This window comes from Lycium ferocissimum, chromosome 4, assembly GCF_029784015.1.
Source record: "Lycium ferocissimum isolate CSIRO_LF1 chromosome 4, AGI_CSIRO_Lferr_CH_V1, whole genome shotgun sequence".
NCBI lineage: Eukaryota > Viridiplantae > Streptophyta > Magnoliopsida > Solanales > Solanaceae > Lycium > Lycium ferocissimum.
Genome location: NC_081345.1, coordinates 40,247,144 through 40,267,829, shown reverse-complemented (window position 1 = coordinate 40,267,829; position 20,686 = coordinate 40,247,144). Strand labels below are relative to the sequence as shown.

Genomic DNA, 20,686 nt, shown 5'->3' with positions numbered 1-20,686 from the left:
TTTCTTTCAATTCATAAACAATATTTAACAACTAATAAATTCATAATTAATATTTAACAAAATAATAATTCATTAACAATTCATAAATAATTAACAAATTAACAACTCATAAACATATAACAAATTAACAATTCATAAACATTTAACAAATTAACAATTCATAAACATTTAACAAATATTGAATTAAACCAAAAAAAAAAAAAAAAAAAAAAAAAATTGGAACGGTGGCAAAAGCACGCCAAATAAAAAAGAACAAAAATAAATTGTTTTTTTTTTTTTTTGAAACATAGCAAGGATTAAATGTTAAGCATGCTTAGAATATAATGTATATAACAAAATAATAACAAAAGTTCATAGTAAAAAAACTTTAATCGAAGATTTTTTGTAGAGTTATTTAATCGAGTTCTACGCCGCTTTTCCCCAAAATTTGAACTTAGAATCTTGCTCCTCGACTTGAATATACCGAATCTAAACTTTCCTAGGACGAAATTTAATGAAAGCCGACGTTTTTGGAAGTGGGACCACCTCTTTTTTCTCGTCAATGGTCGTTTCTCTTTTTTTTTTCAACCGACTAGGGGACGGGTGGAACCTGACGGTTTATGTTGAGACTATAACGCAAAGATATTTTGCGTTATAGATAACGCATAAGAAAACCGCGCTATAGGGAAAAGTAAGGTCTCCTTTAGCGCAGTATTTTACTGCGCTAAAGGTATATTGGTAACATTTTTTTTTGATGGGGTATTTTGGTTAAAAAAAAAATTTTTTGCATCATTTTTGTTCCGGACCCAACATGCTATCACTTCGATTCTCACTTCCTCCTTCCAATATTACACTTACCAACAGAAAACAATATAATTTTCATACAAAATATCCCAAGGTTCTTGCAACTAGTACTAGTTCCAATATTATTAATGCGACTGGGGAAGTGACACTGCCAGAGGGCCTCAAACATGTTGCAGTAATCATGGATGGTCATAGAAGGTGGGCAAAACTGAATGGCTTGACTGTAATGCAAGGTCACCATGCTGGCGAGGAGAAAATGAAATTCCTCATTCGCCTTTGTAACCAGTGGGGAGTCAAAGTTCTCACTGTCTTTGCATTTTCTACTGAAAATTGGATTCGCCCCAAAGTAAGTCTCATTCTTTTAATTTCCTTCTCTGGACAAAACTTTTAAAATGAAAATAGTTACTACTCTCTTATATGGTCGGTCAATCAAGCAAGTCAAATCATCAAGACGTACATATGAGAAGGCGACTCTCTCTTTTCGACAATGAAATTTATACAAGAAATGAATTGATTTAGGGACGATAACTAGATATACACATTTATAATTACACAGAATTTATTTGTTTCTAATACATCACGATATCTACCCAATAACCTCATGATAAAATCATCAAGGTTCTATTTAATCTGTTAATGAATCTAAATTTGAGTGATGCAGGAGGAGGTTGACTTTCTCATGAAGTTGTTTTTAGAGCTGCTCAGCTCACAAGAAAACTTGGATGAGTGGACGAGGTATTCTATGACGTTGTTGGCTTTTTAAAATGTTTGTCTATTGATCATCTCACACCTTCTTTTTTTTTTTTTTAAATCTTACACTTACGCTTAGGAAAGGTTTAAATTTGTTTTCCCTCTACGATGTTTAAGTTTGTTTTAACCTTTGGATTAATTAAGAATATGTTACCGTCTTTGATCGGAGTCCTAATTAAATCAAGAATGAGCAGTTGATGCATAGACCATAGTGGTAATAATAAAATATGGACATTCTACATTCAGTTCTCAATAAAAGTACTCATCTGCTCTAATTTATTGGTGAAGTCTGCTCAGTACAATACTTATTTTTTTTAGTTTCCCACTTGGTATTTGATATTCATTTTGGAATCTAACTAATTCGAGTTCATGTTGAGATCACTAACATCGTACTTATGGGATATAGACTATGTCTAATTATATATATAGAACACGCGACTAATTCAAACACTACATCAAACTAAAAATTAAATGATGTAATTATAGTATCATGTAACGATGTTTTTGTATCTTCTTTTGTTTACATTATTAGGCTTTCAATCCCTTTTTGGCCAATTGATGTTCATTAAATGAGGAAAACTGTAACTTCTTTAAGAAGTGATACATCATCAGTGTAAGAAAACTGAATGCATTATTTTACATGATAGGGATGATACACGAGTATCATGCATGCATTGGGGATAAGTCAAACTTTTCCAAGTCTCCACAGGAGGCTATCACCTTGCTGGAGGAGAAGACAAAGTCTAATTCGGGACTGCATGTCATGATAGCACTCAATTATAGTGGACGACATGATATACTACAAGCAACCAAAAGAATTGCCACTAAAGTAAATAATGGACTTATTAAAGTGGAAGATATAGACAAGAGCCTATTTGAACAAGAATTGGAAACTCATTTTGCCGAATTTTTTGAACCAGATTTATTAATTCGAACAAGTGGAGAGCAAAGAGTTAGCAACTTCTTGTTATGGCAATTAGTTTATACTGAACTCTATTTTGCAAAAAAGAAGTTTCCAGACATGGAAGAAGCTGATTTCATCGAGGCTTTTATGTCGTTTCAGCCAAGAAACAGACGTTACGGTGGAAGTAATATTCAAGAAATGAAAATCCTAGTTAAAAATATGCATCGAATCGCGAGCAAAGCTCGACACTGCTAGTGCAGTTTTGAATTTCCTCTCGTTACTAGTACTACTAATTAGATTTCTCTATATTGCATGTCGGTTGAATATAATATATTAGCATATGGCTATTGTAAGAAATAAGCGCCATCCTTTGGGCAAGTTATATTATGTTATTTGGTTCATCTAGTATACAACATAAATGGACTAGCTTTAAATTGATTTATGTTGAGTTGTTACATCTCAATCTAATTTGGACATGATTTGGCCGATATGTAGAAAAATGGTATTTGAAATTAAGTTGAAAAATGATATTTTAAAATTAGAAGTTACAATTCAACATGGAAAACCTATCATTTAATCATCATATAAATACAACAAGGATCACTTGTTTCTATCTCTCTTTTCCTTTCCTTTTTTAGTCAACAAGGGTCATTTGTTGGAGAATTGCGGCGGGGAGAGTGGGGCAGAGATGAGACTTGAGAGTTTTTTTTTTTTTTCCCCCACAGATATGAGTGTGTTCACTTTCAAGAATTTATAGTCAATAATAATTGCTGTTTTAATTAATTAAATGATTCTTTTCAAAAAAATCAACAAAAAATAACATAAAAGATACGTAAAAATAAAGGATCGATCTTCATCGAGCCGTTTTCTAATGGGTTAAAGATCCCTCCAATAATACACCCTTCACTATTCTTCAATTTATTTTTCAGAGATAAATTTTCAAGTGGAACTGAAAGAATGACCCTCCTTTTATATTCCAAAAGCAATGGCCTCCAAATTTGGTGCCCAAATTAACCTTTGTCCGCCAACTAATTTGGCATATCACATATGGCAATTACTATCAATTGATCAAATGGGTATGCAACCCTACCAGTTAAATAGTGACAGAGAAATCATGGATGTAATTGGCATATCACATATAACAAATTACTATCGCCCCTGCAAGAAAGAGAACATTTGCCAACAATTTTTTTTTTATTGCCATAATATTGACTATTATTGTAAAAAGTACTTTTGATAACAACATTTTTTTTTTGTTGCATAAACTTTTCCCATCGGCTATTATTCCAACGACGTAACTTTTTCCATCGGCTGTTATTGCAACGACGTGCAACAATTTATTTATTTTTTGTTACCAAAAGTACTTTTTACAACAATAGTTAACACTATAGCAACAAAATTAAATAGTGTGGCAACAAAAAAAATTATTTTTAAAAGTTTTATCATATGTACCAATAATAAAATTAAATTATTGTCAAATATTAAATTTTACCAATAATATTATTTTTGTTGCCATTTCTGTATTTTCTTGCACTGATCAATTGATCAAATGGGTAGGGTGGTATGCAATACCAGTTAAAAGTGGACAGAGAAATCATGTGATGACTGTCCTTTTATGTGATACTCGTGCAACATTAAATTTATATGACATGGGAATTTGATTACTAAATTATATAGGAAAATATTGAGTTGACTTATCGCACCGTTAAAAACACACTTTAAGATACTTTTCGCTTTTTCAGGCCAACTCAATTAAATCGCGCCAACTCTTTTTCACTAATTTGAACTATCAAAAATCGGGGACTTTCTATCTAAACTATCACGCAAAAAGCTAACAAAACACATATCTGTCCTATCATCTAGTGTCTGCTGGCCGGCTTGGCTAAATTAGAAAAGTCAAAAACACAAATTACTTTTTGTTTTTTTAGATAGTATACAGTGTATTAATCTAATAACAAAACACATATAGCTATGATAGTTTAATATGATACCTCGTATTTTGCTAACATCCGATATGTCTCACATCCAAAAAAAGTAATAAAAAAAAAAAAATACACGTGCGGTGTGTTTTTGACCATTATCTCTACTCTTTGTTACGAAATTTGTCCCCAAATGTCACGAATGACTGTTCAATATTTGTACGCCTTAGGCTAAAGAAACACTCAAAAATCACATGTAACTTCATTATCTCACATGTTTTTTCTTCCTTCTCAAAAGCGTTACTTCCCTCCAAAAGTGTTATATGTTTAAAAGAAATAGGATTAGAGATCATTAAAGGTATAAAAGTCATTTAATATTTAAAGGATATTTTCGTCAACTAACATTTATATTCATGTTTTTAAAATAATATACATATATATAATTCCACTACTTGTGCGGCCTCACTCAATTCCCTTGAGTTTTATTCTTGCGAACGTACTCTCCAAGCGTGATCTAATTAGACACACCTTGCTTCTAACATAGAAGTTGCTAAGAGTTTTAAGAAAAAAAAAGAAGTTGCTAAGAGTAAAATTCGAGAGAAAAGAGTCAATTGTATGGAAAATTCTTTAAAAAGTTATGTGGGGACAAAAGACACATATCTTGCATTTATTAACTTGACGTAAACACCACTTATGAATTTTACCATTATCAAAGAGGGTCACTTGGAGATTTGCAGGGAGGGAGGCTGGGGAGACACACTCTAAAGATTGGGAAAAGGTTAAAAAATGCTCATCTACTTTCTTTTAATGACTAAAAATATCTTCCGTTATAAATTTGGGTAAAAAATATTCTTTCCGTCATTAAAGTTTTTAAATAAACCCCTGTCTTGACGAAAATCCTCAAATTCCCTAAAATAATCTGATTTCATTTTTTAAACCCGCCCCATCATTTAAACACCTTTTATACACTATTATACACTTTCATACAAGGTGGATACATTGTGTATAATGATGTATAGTATTGTATAATATTGTATAATACTGTATATTGGCCTACGGGACAGAAATATTTTTTAAAGATGTACATTGTTGAAAATATTCTCTTTTTATAACCGCGAGAAGGCGAAGCGGGAAGTTCACTAGTTTAATATATAAATTTTAGAGTATTGTTTACAAGTGAAGAAACAAAAGTGGCTATAACATCCGCTTGTGCTGAATGCTGATATCTTTATTTTTTACAAAAACGTCTTTTGGCCACACTATTTTGGCCATAATGATCCAAATGAAGTAAATTCATATGACTATTTAGGGCAAATTTAATAATTTATGCTTACTTAATGTCATTTCCATCTTTTCTTCTCAAAGTTTATCTTAATTTAAAATTATACAATAAAAATTATGATAATTTTTACATTAGTGTGGTCAAATTTGAATCAAATTAGTGTGGCCATTTAGCAACTCTCTATTTTTTAATATAAACAACGAACAAGAAGTTACGTACTTCGAAATTTCAATTTTAGGAGCCAAAAGAAGTGACAAGGAGATTATGGCGACTCAATACACCCAAGTTCTTTCCGTTCCACGTCACCAACACTTTCCAAAACCGAACCCGATTTCCAAAACTGTCTTTAACGACCGGTATTTCGAAAATCACCCACTAATCTTACTTATAGATAAATGTCACAGCATTAAGCAACTCAAACAAGTTCATGCCCGTATGCTCCGTATTGGGCTCTTCTTCGACCCGTTTTCAGCTAGCAAACTAATTGAAGCTTCTGCTCTATCTCATTTCTCTAGTCTCGATTATGCCCACAAAGTGTTTGATGAAATTCCTCAACCAAATCTCTTTTCTTGGAATGCGCTTATTCGTGCTTATTCTTCTAGCCAGGACCCAATACAAAGTCCCTTGATATTTTTAAACATGCTTTGTGAGGGTAGTGAGTTTCCCAGTAAATTTACTTACCCATTTGTATTTAAAGCATGTGCCAAAATGAAAGCTTTTGGATTTGGGAGAGGACTTCATGGAATGGTAGTTAAAAAGGGGAGGGTTGGTCTTGATATCTTTGTTCTTAATTCTTTGATTCATTTTTATGCTGATTGTGGATGTTTGGATGCTGCATATTTGGTTTTTGAGAATATGCAGATAAGGGATGTTGTTTCTTGGAATACAATGATATTGGGTTTTGCTGAAGGGGGTTATGAAGATGAGGCGTTGAAGTTGTTTTATAAGATGGAGGAGGAGAATGTGAGACCTAATGATGTGACAATGATGGCGGTTTTGTCTGCTTGTGGTAAGAAGTTTGATTTGGAGCTTGGTAGATGGGCGCACGCGTTTATCCAGAGGAATGGGATAAGGGAGAGCGTGATTTTAGATAACGCGGTTCTTGATATGTATGTGAAATGTGGGAGCATCGAGGATGCAGAGAGATTGTTTGACGAGATGGGGGAGAAGGATATTGTTTCTTGGACAACTATGCTTGTTGGTTATGCAAGGACGGGAGATTTTGATGCAGCGAGGAGGGTTTTAAATAGCATGCCTAGCCAAGACATTGCTGCTTGGAATGCTCTTATCTCAGCTTATGAGCAGAGTGGTAAACCGAAGGAGGCTTTGGCTGTTTTCAATGAGTTGCAGGTCATCAAGAAGGCAAAACCTGATGAGGTAACGCTTGTCTGTACCCTATCTGCATGTGCTCAGTTGGGTGCAATTGATTTAGGTGGGTGGATCCATGTGTATATAAAGAAGCAAGGAATAAAATTAAATTGTCACCTCACTACTGCACTGATCGACATGTATTCCAAGTGTGGGGACGTGGAGAAAGCGCTTGATGTGTTCCATTCGGTCAATGTGAGAGATGTGTTTGTGTGGAGTGCTATGATTGCTGGCTTAGCAATGCATGGACGTGGCAAGGAAGCAATAAGTTTGTTCTTGAAAATGCATGAACATAAGGTCAAGCCTAATTCCGTTACACTCACAAACGTATTATGTGCTTGTAGCCACTCAGGGTTGGTGGAGGAGGGGCGGGCAATTTTTAACCAAATGGTGACCGTTTATGGGGTTGTGCCTGGGGTAAAGCATTACGCTTGCGTAGTTGATATACTTGGTCGTGCAGGTGAATTGGAAGAAGCTGTGAAGCTGATAAGGAATATGTCAGTAACCCCTGGTCCATCTGTCTGGGGTGCTCTGCTTGGGGCATGTAGATTACACGGAAATCTTGAAATAGCTGAACAGGCTTGTAACCATTTAGTTGAGTTGGAACCTGAAAATCATGGTGCATACGTACTTTTATCCAATATTTATGCGAAATCAGGGAAATGGGACGAGGTTTCTATGTTAAGGAAGCATATGAGAGAATGTGGATTGAAGAAAGAACCAGGTTGTAGCTCAATTGAGGTCAATGGTATTGTTCATGAGTTTCTAGTGGGAGATAATACTCACCCTCGGTCGCAGAAAATCTATGCAAAATTGGATGAGATTGGAGCTAGACTGAAGTCTGTAGGTTACGTTTCCAACAAGTCCCAAATACTGCAACTTGTTGAAGAAGAAGATATGCAGGAGCAAGCGCTAAATCTTCACAGTGAGAAGCTAGCTATGGCATTTGGACTTATCAGTGTGGCTCCATCTCAACCAATTCGTATCGTGAAGAACTTACGTGTTTGTGGGGACTGCCACGAGGTGGCCAAGCTTCTCTCCAAGCTTTATGATCGAGAAATACTATTGAGGGATCGCTACCGATTCCATCATTTTAAAGAGGGTAATTGCTCATGTAAGGACTACTGGTGAGTGTTTTAGAATTCATTACATAGTGAACTAGAGAAAGGGGATATTACTTTCTATGTATTGCCTCCATATGTAATTAATAGCTCAGGTAGGATGTGCAGATGATTGCAGATATGTTGTTAATTAGCATGTAGATTAAACATGATGCAGACTAGAGACACCATGATAGGAACTGTAATGTAAAGCCGCCAAAGTGAGAATAAACATGCTGTTTAGATGATTATTAACTTTTTTGAGTAATCTAACATTCACGTTGACGCAATGTAAAATAAGAAAGGAAACTTAGCAATGAAGTTAAAGCTATTAGCATAGGTCAAATTGTACAATGGTATTGGATGGATTTCTTTTCCAGTGGAAGATGAGGTTGGAGATGGATAGTCAGTGAAATAGGCCCAGTTGCAAACCTTTAAGTAAATCACATTCACTTTTTTCTTGAGATGTTCACTTTCTCTGAATTAACTAAGATTCCGCTCAATTTGTCTCTGATGCAAATGAGATCCAAAACAACTAGCCCCATGTTCATTCTGGCTAGTGGAGTTTCCTCTGAACAAGCAACTCCAGTGGTAAGAGCAGAAACCAAGCATTCAACAAATTCACTTGTGCTTCTGCAGCTGAGTATATCCATAAGATCCCCTGGCTCTTTGTCATATAAAGCAGATTGATCTACAACATCCATCACTTGATCAGGCAATGCATGCTTAACAAAGCTGTGAAGATTTTTCATTCTCCTCAAATAGTTCACTGGTAGGTCTTCTCCACGTGAAAATCTCCAATAGAAGAATCCCAAAGCTATAGACATCTCCTTGACTTGATACTTGACCACCCATGCCATATTCTGCAAAATTTGATGTATCAGAGAAGGTGTTTTCATAGTTACATCAGAGATCCTAAGTGTTTGTCAAAACATATTTCAGCAACACAAATCACTTGTTTCTATCAATTTTCCAATAGAGAATTATTAGTTATTTAAATACCCCAACAAGGTGAAACCACTTATTCAGGACCTTAGAAAAAGTATGACGAGTCAGGAATTATGTCACTATTTGTCCTTATGCCCTCTATCGGAAACAACCTCTCTGCCTCCAAGGTAGAAATAAGGTCTGCGTACACTCTACCTCTCCAGACTCCACTTTGTGAGATTTCACTGGGTATTGTTGTTGTTGTAGTAGTCAGGAATTGTGTGAGAGAAGAGGCGTCGTAAGTAGAGGTAGATCCAAGATTTAAACTTGATGGGTGCAACATCTAACCCCCCGTTTGGATGGTTGTCTCCCGTGGTTCATTATTGTATTGTTTTTTGTGAAACCATGTTTGTTTCCATTGTTTTTTAAATTATGTTGTATGGTGTTGTAAATCCGTTTGTAATCTCGTGGTTATATAACCATGAAAAAGTCCAATTTTTATAACCACGAATTTGGTGATTTTTGCGTGGTTACGTATTTCATTTCCCCATTATACTTCCATCCACCCTCCTCCATCACACCTACACCCACCCCACCTCCACCAAACCTCCATCCCCACCACCCACCCCACCCTACCACCACCCATTCCCACCAAACCAACCCCCACTTTCTGTCACCCACCCCCACCTTACCATCCAATACCCTCACCATCCCACCCCCACGCCACCCCACCCTACCCTACTACCCACCCCATCCCTCCACCACACACCTAGTGATTATCCCCACCACCACCTACTTATTTATTAAAGTTCCTATTTTATTTTTTACCTTAGTTTTTAATATATATATAGTACCATATAGTCAAACCAAACAATAAAATGTTATTAAACCATAACAAATGATACCGTCCGTCCAAACATTGTATCCATCAATACAGTACAATAAAATATAATACCATACTATACAATACCATACTGTACATTATGAAACCATGGGTAACTACCATCCAAATAAAGGCTAGGGTTCTTAGAACTGAACTCATTGTACTTTTGAAATAATTTGTTCAAAATTTAATATCTACGAGATAATATCTCAGATGGTCACTCACCTAAGGGTATTTCACTCAGAAAGCCACTCAACTTTGATTTCAAACCTTAAAGTCACTCAACTATTGTTACTTCACTCAACTTTATTTTCTAACCCAAAAGTCACTCAACTTTATTTTATAACCCAAAAGCCACTCAACTATTGATACTTCACTCAGAAAGTCACCCTACCTATTTAAGTGATTTTTTCATTAAATTTTATTTACATGAAATTTTTATTTAAAGCAAAAAAAAAATTAAAAAAAGATATCCATTTTAACTATTTTATCAACTCGACCCGGTAAAAATATATTGACCAAGGCCCTTTTTTTTCTCTCCTAAATCGTCCTCTCTCACGCGTAAAGTTACAATGGATTTCTCCTCTCACTCATCTCCAAATTCTTAATTATTCAACATCCGGTGGAATACAAAATTAACAATACAATTGAAACTGTGTTGTTGGACTTTGAGAATTTGAGCAGTGACTAATTAAACTTTGTCGTTCTTATACATTTGCAGAAGTGCATGTATTCTCTCATTGTGTGAATTATGATATTAATTTTCTAATATATTTTTTGTCAATTTAAGTAAGTTTTATCCGTTAGCTCTTGGTCAATATAATTTTAACGGATCGGGTCAATAAAATATTAAAAGGGGTATTTTTTTTATTTCTTAAAAATTTGGCTTTAAATAAAAATTCCATGTTAGCAAAATTTAATGGAAAAATCACTTAAATAGGTTGTGTGATTTTCTGAGTGAAATACCAATAGTTGAGTGACTTTTTGAGTGAAGTACCAATAGTTGAGTAATTTTTGGGCTAGAAAACAAAGTTGAGTGACTTTCTGAGCGAAGTACCCTTAGTCGAGTGACCATATGAGATATTATCTCTAATATCTACTGAAATTGAACTAGTTTTTCACGCGATATTGATGTTCCGTATCAGAAATACTGGATTCGGTTGAGCCCATTAAGCTAAGGCTGCACCTGCCTCTGGTTGTAAGTATCAATGGCCCAAACTCAGGAGATAGAGATATCCAAAGGTAACTGGATGCCTGGGGCTTAGGACAAGGAACATCCAGAGTCTCTTTAGAAAGTACAAAATTGCAGAACTAAATTGTTAGTATATTATGGTCTTATGGAGACAAAAGCAGTTCAGACAATATATAGACTAAGATCTCCACTATAGTACATACCTGGAGCAGCATAACCTACTGTGCCTTTAATCCCAACGGAGCTGAGATTTACATCAGCATCTTGACCCGAGTCAGACAGGAACTTTGCCAAACCAAAATCGCTCACAAAGGCAGTTAGATCATTGTCCAGAAGAACATTGCTTGGCTTAAGATCACAGTGAACTATAGGTGTGTGACATTGCCTGTGAAGATAATGCAATGCTGAAGCCATATCTATTGTGATGTTCAATCTGTGTAAGATACTCAATCTCTTCTGCATCATCTGTTCCTCCTTTGGGTGCAACCACTCGTCTAGGCTCCCATTTTCCATAAATGGATAAACCAGAGCTTTGAATTCATTGCTATCAAAATCAACCCTTGAGCAAACAGTTACAATCTTCACCAGGTTCCGGTGCCTTATGTTCCTCAAGGCTTCGCATTCAGCCAAAAAGCTTTTCATAGCACCCCTTTTTTCAAGTTTTAGTACCTTTACTGCAATAATTGTTCCTTCTGGAGAAAGACTTCCTTTGTAAACTGAGCCAAAACTTCCTGATCCTATCAAGTTATTTGAAGAGAACCCACCAGTTGCATTTAAGAGATCTTCATAGGAAACTTTGGTGTATCCCTCCCTTAAAGAAGATGCTGAGCTAGGCCTCTGCTTCACCTTTTTCACGCAGCAAAATGAAACTAGCAGCAACAAAGTTAGACATGCAGCAAAAGTACCCAGTACCAGCACTAAAATGAGGGTAATGTGCTTCTTGGGTCTTTTATTTGCATGCTTGAGACATGGATGCAAATGCAGCTCTTTGATTCCTCCACAAAGATTCATATTCCCCGTCACTTGAATTCTACTTGCATCAGCAAAAACACCTTGAACTGGCACCTCTCCATCAAGGTTGTTAAATGACAGATTGAGATTCCGTAAAGAAACATGCTTGGCGATACTCTTAGGAATGTTGCCTGACAAGTTATTACCCGAAAGATCAAGATACTGAATGTTTTTCAAATTATTCAGAGGAGGAATTGTTCCTTGAAAGAAGTTTCCTTGCAGGTAGAGTATTTCAAGGGATGAACAACTCTCCAGTGTGTGTGGAATTTCACCTGACAAAATGTTGTTAGATATGTCAAGTGCAGCAAGATTGGTCAGGTTACCTATTTCCACAGGCAAGGGACCACTCAGAGAGTTGTAAGCCATGTTAAGGAGTACCGAAAGGGAGGAAAGTGCTATGACCTGTTTGGGTATACTACCACTGAGTTTATTCTGCGAGATGTCTAAGGTTATGAGAGATGTACAATTTCCTAAACTTGAAGGTATGGTTCCTTCCAAGCTATTGTCTTGCAAATAAATGTACAACAATCCTCTGATGTTTCCCAAGGAAGAGGGGATATTTCCTGTCAGCCGATTCGATTCCATATGGAGATTTTTCAAGTTTGATAACATTCCAACAGAATCTGGAATGCTACCATTTATAAGAGTTCCTTGGGTGTTAAGTACATTCAAGTTGACAAGGTTGGAGATCTCTCCAGGTATAGTTCCACTTATCCCGTTGTTCCCAATCAGTAGCTTCGTCAACGTTGTCGAGAGATTAGTTATAGAGTAGGGCAACATACCTCCAAATTTGTTGTCAGCAATGTCCAGGAACTCAAGCTTTCTGCAATTGATTAAAGAACTTATGAAATTTAGATCATTGGGTGCACCACTTCCAAGCTGGTTATTGTGAACATTAAGCCAGAACAGGTTCTTGAGGTTGCCAAAACTCAATGGTATATTTCCCGTGAAATTGTTTATAGGAATATCAAGCTGCAGAAGATCTGAGCAATTGGACAATGAAGCTGGTACTGAACCAATGAAGTAAATGTTAGCCAAATACAGTCTCTGAAGATTTGGGAAGGCAAGGCCGATATCTGGTCTAAGATTACCTCTGAACTTGTTAAATGACAAGCCAATGAGTTTAAGAGACGAAAGATTGTAAAGTGCAGGGGGAAACTCTCCAGACAGAGAGTTCACCGATGCACCTAGCTCATCAAGCTTCTCATATTGGCCATTGTTTCAGGTAATTCACCTTCCAAGTCATTGTAGGAAATGTAAAGCTCTCTCAGAGATGTAAGATTTCCGATGGAAGATGGAACATTTCCTGTGAGGTTGTTATTCTTGAGGTACACCATTTCCAGCTTTGTCAGAGAACCAAGTTCAGCAGGAATGTGTCCTTCAAGGATATTATGGTCTAGAACAAGGTTAACGGAATTTCTTCTCGCAGTATGTTGAAGCTTAAATTCATGGTTTGAAGTCTTATCAACTGGCCAAGCTTTGGAGGGATTACACCATGAAAGGAGTTATCCGAGATGTCAAGAATTCGAAGAAACGAAAGATTGCCAATGCTAGGTGATATACTGCCTGCCAATCTATGGCCCTTGAGATCTAAAGAAATGACCCTTTGATGTTTATGGCCACATGTAACACCAAGCCATTGGCAGACATTGAGAGTGGCATTCCAAGAATCGATGAGTCCTTGAGGATCTTCAGTTATTTTGGACTTAAATTCAAGCAATGCAAGTTTGTCTGTCTGATTCCCAAGTATGCCTGATGAAGCATATTCTGGAAAAGATAAGTAAAGGAACATGAAGAGAGTAGCATGGAATGCCAAAAAAAAGAGAGAGCGTGAATGAACAAAAGTAGTTTGAAGTTCCATTTGGGAATTGAGAATGCTAGGTGATATGGAGAAGGGGATAGGTAATGATGGTAGGGGATAGGTAATGATGGTAGGATACTACTGAGTGGCATTTGACTCTGCCATTTATATTGAGTTCACTTGTCATTCCGTGGGGTACAAAATTGATTGAAAAAGAGGACTTAAAAATTATTTACTGGTAGTGTACAATTTCTTTTTAACACTATCAATGTAGTTGCTTTTTTCCTTCTTGGATAATCATGATGTCGATACCAGTCCGCGCACACTTAAATTAATTCTATGCGAGTGTCTGCTACCTTCCATGGAGTAGCTTGCATTGTCCACTCTGTTGGATAGATGGAAAGAAATGATCTAGTATTTTTGTCCCTGCTAGAATTCTAACTTGAGACATCATGATTTTTCAACCAACTTCGTTGACTACTAAGTCATTCCTTTGGATTATCAATGTAGTTTAATTTATTATATTAGGTTAGATATCATTTTTATCAGGTTACCGATGAATAGCTATCATTGATACTTGAATGTAATTATCTTGTAAGTGATATAGTTAAGCAACTATAATTGTCACAATCAATGAGTACAACTTAAAAAGGAAATGAGAAGGGAGGACACTTCCTTGGCAAATCAAAATTTGCAGTTGTCATAAGGTTTGAGATTTGTGGATAGAGTTACTCAATACGAGTACTTGTGAAAAGTAGCAGATGTGTCGTGAAATTAGTTGAGGTGCGCGTAAGAGGACACCGCAATTATAAAATAAAATAAAAAGTTCGAGATATACCAATCAAACATGGTACCACCTCTTGCGTCAAAGTATGGCCATGACTTTAAGTGGTCCGCAGACTTTTTATGCAAACGCCTCTCCCTTTAAGAGAAGGAAAACGACAAAGAGTCACGTATTTGTTTGTCTCAACTTCTTATGTCCAAAGAATGGTAGCCAATGGATTCAGTGGATCTTTGAATAATGAAATGAGTAATGAATAATGAGTTGACATTTTGACTTATGAAAGTGAACTTCCCTGATCTCTACGGCACATAATTGAAACCCACCAGAGAACATGTTTTCTTTTTAAGTTCTAAATAAATTATTACCATTTTAGAATATTTTTAGAAAACGCGTATGCTTCAGTATTCTTTTAAAAGGATTAAAAGAAGTAAAAAGCGAAAAATCTAGTGCTTTATCAAAGAATCATGCATGTTATGATTAAATACTAATACAATGAAAACATGATATTATTATTACTTAACCGTAGCTAATCAGTACTATATTTTTTTTCTCAATGTTATAATTTAATCATAATATTATAATATAGTGTGTGAAAAGAAAAAAAAATGTCGACGAACATATAACCTGTCTATTATATATAAGTGTCAAAAGAGGACCAACATAGTATTAACAAATTGTACATAGAGCATTCCATGTTGTACCCATCTATTTCTATTATATTCTATTCTATATTTTATATATATATATATATATATTATTTCTATTATATATATAAGTGCCAAAGGAGGACCAACACAGCATTAAAAAATTGTACATAGCAGATTCCATGTTGTACCCTATTTCAACGGTGAAGGACACGTTAGATTGTACTATAAATTTTGCCAATTTCATTAATGATGAATGGACACGTGTTTATACAAAAAGATTCAATTTTAATTCTCCGACACATTTATTTTCGCACTTTTATTTATTTTTTTGACTTTCACGTTCTTTGAATTAATAAATGAAGTACTCATAGTCATATTACTTGGCTTTAAGAATTAATAAATAAAAAATCTCCCTTCGTCTCATATTACTTCGCCCACATTACTATACTCGACTTTTCACGTTCTTTAAAAATTAATAAATAAAATCTTTCATCCTATATTCTTGACCACATCACTAAAAATATATATACTTTTGTATGCTATGTTTTTCTTATGTATAATAAAAGCCAAGCGTGGACAAACACAACAACAATAAGTTGTACTAATGAATTTAGAAGTTGGACATTAATTCTACCTCTTATGTATTTACTTTTTAAAGTCCCCATGGGTCCGCACTGTCTAAATTGTCCTTTCATTTCCTTCATTTGACATATACTCCTTACATTCAATTTTAAGTCCTACGTTTTTGACACGAGTTTAAGAAATAAAAATAGTACTTTCAAATCTTGTGGTTCTAAATTAAAAATGTGAATAATATAATAAAATATCCTTTAAAACCTTATGATTATAAACTTGACATATACGATATTTGAATTGTTAACTTACTAAATATATAAAAAGTAGGCGTATAACTAAAATAAGACAATTTTTTTTATTTCTTATATATATATATATATATATATATATATATATATATATATATATATATATATATAAAGCAAAAGGGGACTAACACAAAGAACAATAAGTTGTACAAAAAGAATTAAATTATCTTTAACGGGGACTAATATGTATATATATTTTACTATCTTATCCCTATTTCTCTCCAATAAATACATTCTAATCAAAATTAACTATTTTCAAGAACATTTATTACTAAGGGTAAGATGAAAAAGATTTAATTAATTTTATCTTGATTTTGTAAATGAACAAGTAACTCTGTCCCATATTACGAAAAACTTTACAATGGGTGAGGCATAAGTATGACATGATGTGTGAGAGAGTATTTTATTACAATTATATTGTGGACCCCACCCCTTTATGCTCTTCCTTCTCTTCCTTTCTTCTTCCACCTTTTTTAGTCATTTCTCTCTCCTCTTGCCTCTTTTTTCTCATTTTTTTTTCAATCAATTTTAAAACTAATTCTATTATACGCAGATTTTAAGATATTATTCAGTTTTTTATTTAGCTTTTCAATTTTTTCTTAAAAAATTAGTTAAACTTCGTGCAAGTTTAAAAGAAAATAATTGGCACTCCAAAAAAAAAATGTAAAAACTGATAACCAAAAATGAATGTAGGATACTTTTAAAAGTAAAAACACCTTAGGAAATTTATTGGAATTCTTTTTTTCCTTTTTCTTTTAGTATATACTATTCAAAGTTGCTACATTCTGTACCTGAGATATTCAAAGTTCTAAGTGCCATCAAAGTAGACCCTGAATTTAGTAGTGTGCAAAAATTTGTTTAACCGATAAACTGAACCAATTTTTTTTATTGGTTCAGCAATCTATTTGGTTAATGGATTTTTAAGTTTTATGGACTACCAGCTCGATTTCAAAATTTAAGTTCTATATACAAAAAACTTAAAAAAAGAAATTTCAATAAATTTCCTGTTAATTGAACTTAAAATTTGAAATCGAGCTGTTAGTCCATAAAACTTAAAAATTCATTAAGCAAATAGATTGCTAAACAGATAACTTTTTTCGGTTCAGTTTATCGGTTAAACCGATTTTTGCACACACTAAATTCAGGGTCTACTTTGATGGGAATTAGAACTTTGAATTTCTCGAGTACAGAATGTAGCAACTTTGAATAGTATATACCAAAAGAAAAAGGAAAAAAAATAATTCCAATAAATTTCCTAAGGTGTTTTTACTTTTAAAAGTATCCTACATTTATTTTTGGTTATCAGTTTTTACATTAACTTTTTTTTTTTTGGAGTGCCAATTATTTTCTTTTAAACTTGTACGGAGTTTAACTGATTTTTTAAGAAATTTTTTGAAAATCTGAATAATAAAATGGAAGAATGTCTTAAAAAAATTTGATCTGCGTATAATAGAATTGGTTTTAAAATTCGTAAAAAAAAATGAGAAAAAAAGGAAAAAGGAAAGAGGAGAAAGGAGAGACAAATGACAAAAAATGTGGAAAAAGAAAGGAAGAGAAGGAAGAGCATAAAGGGGTGGGGCCCACAATATAATTGTAACAAAATACTCCCTCACACATCATGTCATATTTATGTCTCACCCATTATAAAGTTTTTCCCATATTACTTGATCACATTACTAAGTTGCTTTTTTATCCACGTAGACATATGTCATAATACTGAATATTTATTCTCTCCTCATGTATACACATATGCACTTCAATTTTAATTCTCCGACACATATTTATTTCCTCTGTGCACTTTTACTTGCTCACTTTTGACTTTCCACGTTCTTTAAGAATTAATAAATGAAGTAATCCCTTCGTCCCATATTACTTAGCCACATTACTAAAAATATATGTCCAAATTACTTGTTCATTTACAAAATCAAGATAAAATTAATTAAATCTTAATTTTAATTTCTCTGTAACAATTCTTTTTATCTATAATTGTTAATATAAAAAATTATAATGTAACTAATTTACCCCTTATTAACATATTTTTTTAATTAATTTAATAAAAATATTTTATTAGTTTTGCTTTTTAAAAATCCAATATATACAACAATAGTTCTTATGTTTGGATCTGAACAGTTAGTTAATTGAGATAGATATCAACCTGTTGGTATACATATAAGATATTAAAAAATTTAAAAGAAAAAATCTATAATCAAAATATTAATTTCCCCTCATATTCTCACTAATTTTCTTTTTCACATTGATGAACAACTTTCATTGTGTCCTACTCTTTCCATCTCAAAGACTTAATTCCATCATTTTTTAATTATAACTAAAGTGATGGTACATAAAATACATTTTGTATATGTTGCTATATATAATAACAATTAGAATGTTTTTAAAAGTTATCTATAAAATATAAACCTTAAAGTATGGCTAATTAAAGTAAAGGAGTTTAAGAAATAAAGATGGACTTTTGAATCTTGTGGTTCTAAATTAAAAATGTGTATAATATAATAAAATATCTTTGAATCTTGTGATTATAAATTTGATATGTAGGATATTTGAATTGTCAACTTACTAAATATAAAAAGATGCGGACATAACCAAAATAAGACAAATTTTAACAACAATTGAGAAATTAAGGGGGGAAATAAGAGGAAAAGAAACAAAATATGTAGACTCACTACAGAGAATCACGGTATCTTTGCAAAATATACAAATCATAAAGACTAATTAAAATAAATAACCAAATTAATCATCTTGGGCCTGTGCCTATCGCACTAGCATAGTTTTAAACCTTTCCAACGAGTAAGTGTAAGATGATCAATAGACATTTAAAAAGAGCAAACACCGTAGAATACCTTGTCCACAGCTCATCCAAGTTTTCTTGGGAGCTTATCAGCTCTAAAAACAACTTCATGAGAAAGTCAACCTCCTCCTGCGTCACTCAAGTTTAGAGTTGTTAGATAAAATATAACCTTGATGATTCTTATCATGAGGTTATTGGGTAGATATAAATTATGTGTAATTACAAATGTATATGGTTATGGTCCCTAAATCAGATATATGAATCACTTCTTATATAAAATTCCATTATTTGTTCGAAAAGAGAGTGATCGTGCACCTTCTCTTAAATTCATATGTCTTGCTTCAAAACAGTACTTATTGATATTCTATTACGTTTTATTTTCTTGATGATTTAACATGCTTGATAGATCGACATGGTAATAACTATCTTCACTTTAAAAGTGTTTTCTGGAAGGAAATTAAAAGAATGAGACTGACTTTGGAGCGAATCCAATTTTCAGCAGAAAATGCAAACACAGTGAGAACTTTGACTCCCCACTGGCTACAAAGGCGAATGAGGACTTTAATTTTCTCCCCGCCAGCACTGTGACCATGCTCTACCGTGAAGCCTTTCTGTCTTGCCCACCTTCTGTGACCATCCATTATCACTGCAACATGTTTGAGGACCTCCGGCAGTGTCACTTCCGTAGTTGCATTAATAATATTGGAACTAGTACTAGTTGCAAGAACCTTGCAAATTTTGGTACGAATATTATACTCTATTGGTGAATTTGACCGCGCGAAGCGCGGTTTTAAGAGATGTTTGAGAACTTACAAAATGATCATGCTAATAATTAATTTAGACATCATCCCTTTTTTCTAAGAGAAATAAATGATGGCAAAAGCGTGATCGTAAAAGATATTTGAAAATTTACGAAGAATAGAAAACTAAGCTACATAAATTTGATCTTATAACTAAAAATTATCATACGAAATAAAACATTTAAGTTATTGTTCGTCGTTTATTGAGAAGATAGGATTTGAGCTCACTACTCTTTGCAGCCAAAAGTAGATATCTTGGAATAGTTTTACTCTTGTTATCTCCATTCTTAACCAACTCAAACCCATATAACTATTTATCACAAGTAATTAGTAAGTTTAGTAAACACTTTGAAAGAACATGTACATACAAGAACTTCAGCATATTATTAATACATAAACTAAGGTTATCCGTGCTTAAAATTATTTAAACACAACTCATTTTCATCAGGGAATAAGTTGTGAACCCACAAGTAAGACATAATGGTTGAATTTAATCATATAATTTTTCTAGACCAATATAATTAAATATACTGATGTAATTTTTTCAAAAACTAAAATCAACCCTTCTAATATGCAGAAATAATGAAACTAATACGATGAATCAATTTCGATACAATGAGGACTTCCCGTTCAACTATCCGTATTCTTTTAATATTTAGCACATTTTAATACACCCGTGAAAAATTAAGAAAAAGAAAAAAATCTTTTACAATAAATAACTTTTAAAAAAAAAAACAATGTAAAGACAAATAAATCAAACGGGAGAATACGTGATGAACATGAATTGAACAACATGATAATAACTCTATATCAGATCTGCAACAAAAATGATAATTTTCCTTTTT

At 33.7% G+C, this 20,686-nt stretch overlaps 4 protein-coding genes across 4 annotated transcripts; 2 read left to right on the top strand and 2 right to left on the bottom strand.

The window, feature by feature from the left end:
• Positions 1-790: 790 nt before the first annotated feature.
• LOC132054051 (cis-prenyltransferase 7, chloroplastic-like) lies at positions 791-2,692 on the top strand. Its single transcript, XM_059446124.1, is given in 4 exon segments — positions 791-1,129; positions 1,445-1,518; positions 2,181-2,202; positions 2,204-2,692. Coding segments are annotated over 4 exon segments (924 nt in total).
• A 3,200-nt stretch (positions 2,693-5,892) lies between these two features.
• LOC132052906 (pentatricopeptide repeat-containing protein At2g29760, chloroplastic) lies at positions 5,893-8,357 on the top strand. Its single transcript, XM_059444623.1, has one exon. It carries the CDS (start codon positions 5,903-5,905, stop codon positions 8,135-8,137), a length of 2,235 nt encoding a protein of 744 aa, XP_059300606.1. The 5' UTR covers positions 5,893-5,902; the 3' UTR covers positions 8,138-8,357.
• Positions 8,277-13,525, bottom strand: LOC132052907 (putative receptor-like protein kinase At3g47110). Its single transcript, XM_059444624.1, has 2 exons — positions 11,312-13,525; positions 8,277-8,969 (listed from the first exon to the last, which is right to left on the bottom strand). Exons 1-2 carry the CDS (start codon positions 12,897-12,899, stop codon positions 8,833-8,835), a joined length of 1,725 nt encoding a protein of 574 aa, XP_059300607.1. The 5' UTR covers positions 12,900-13,525; the 3' UTR covers positions 8,277-8,832.
• On the bottom strand, positions 12,934-19,682 carry LOC132054050 (LRR receptor-like serine/threonine-protein kinase EFR). Its single transcript, XM_059446123.1, has 5 exons — positions 19,514-19,682; positions 13,614-13,886; positions 13,354-13,497; positions 13,014-13,306; positions 12,934-12,942 (listed from the first exon to the last, which is right to left on the bottom strand). The coding sequence occupies exons 1-5, from the start codon at positions 19,680-19,682 to the stop codon at positions 12,934-12,936; spliced, it is 888 nt and encodes a 295-aa protein (XP_059302106.1).
• Between the last annotated feature and the right edge of the window lie 1,004 nt (positions 19,683-20,686).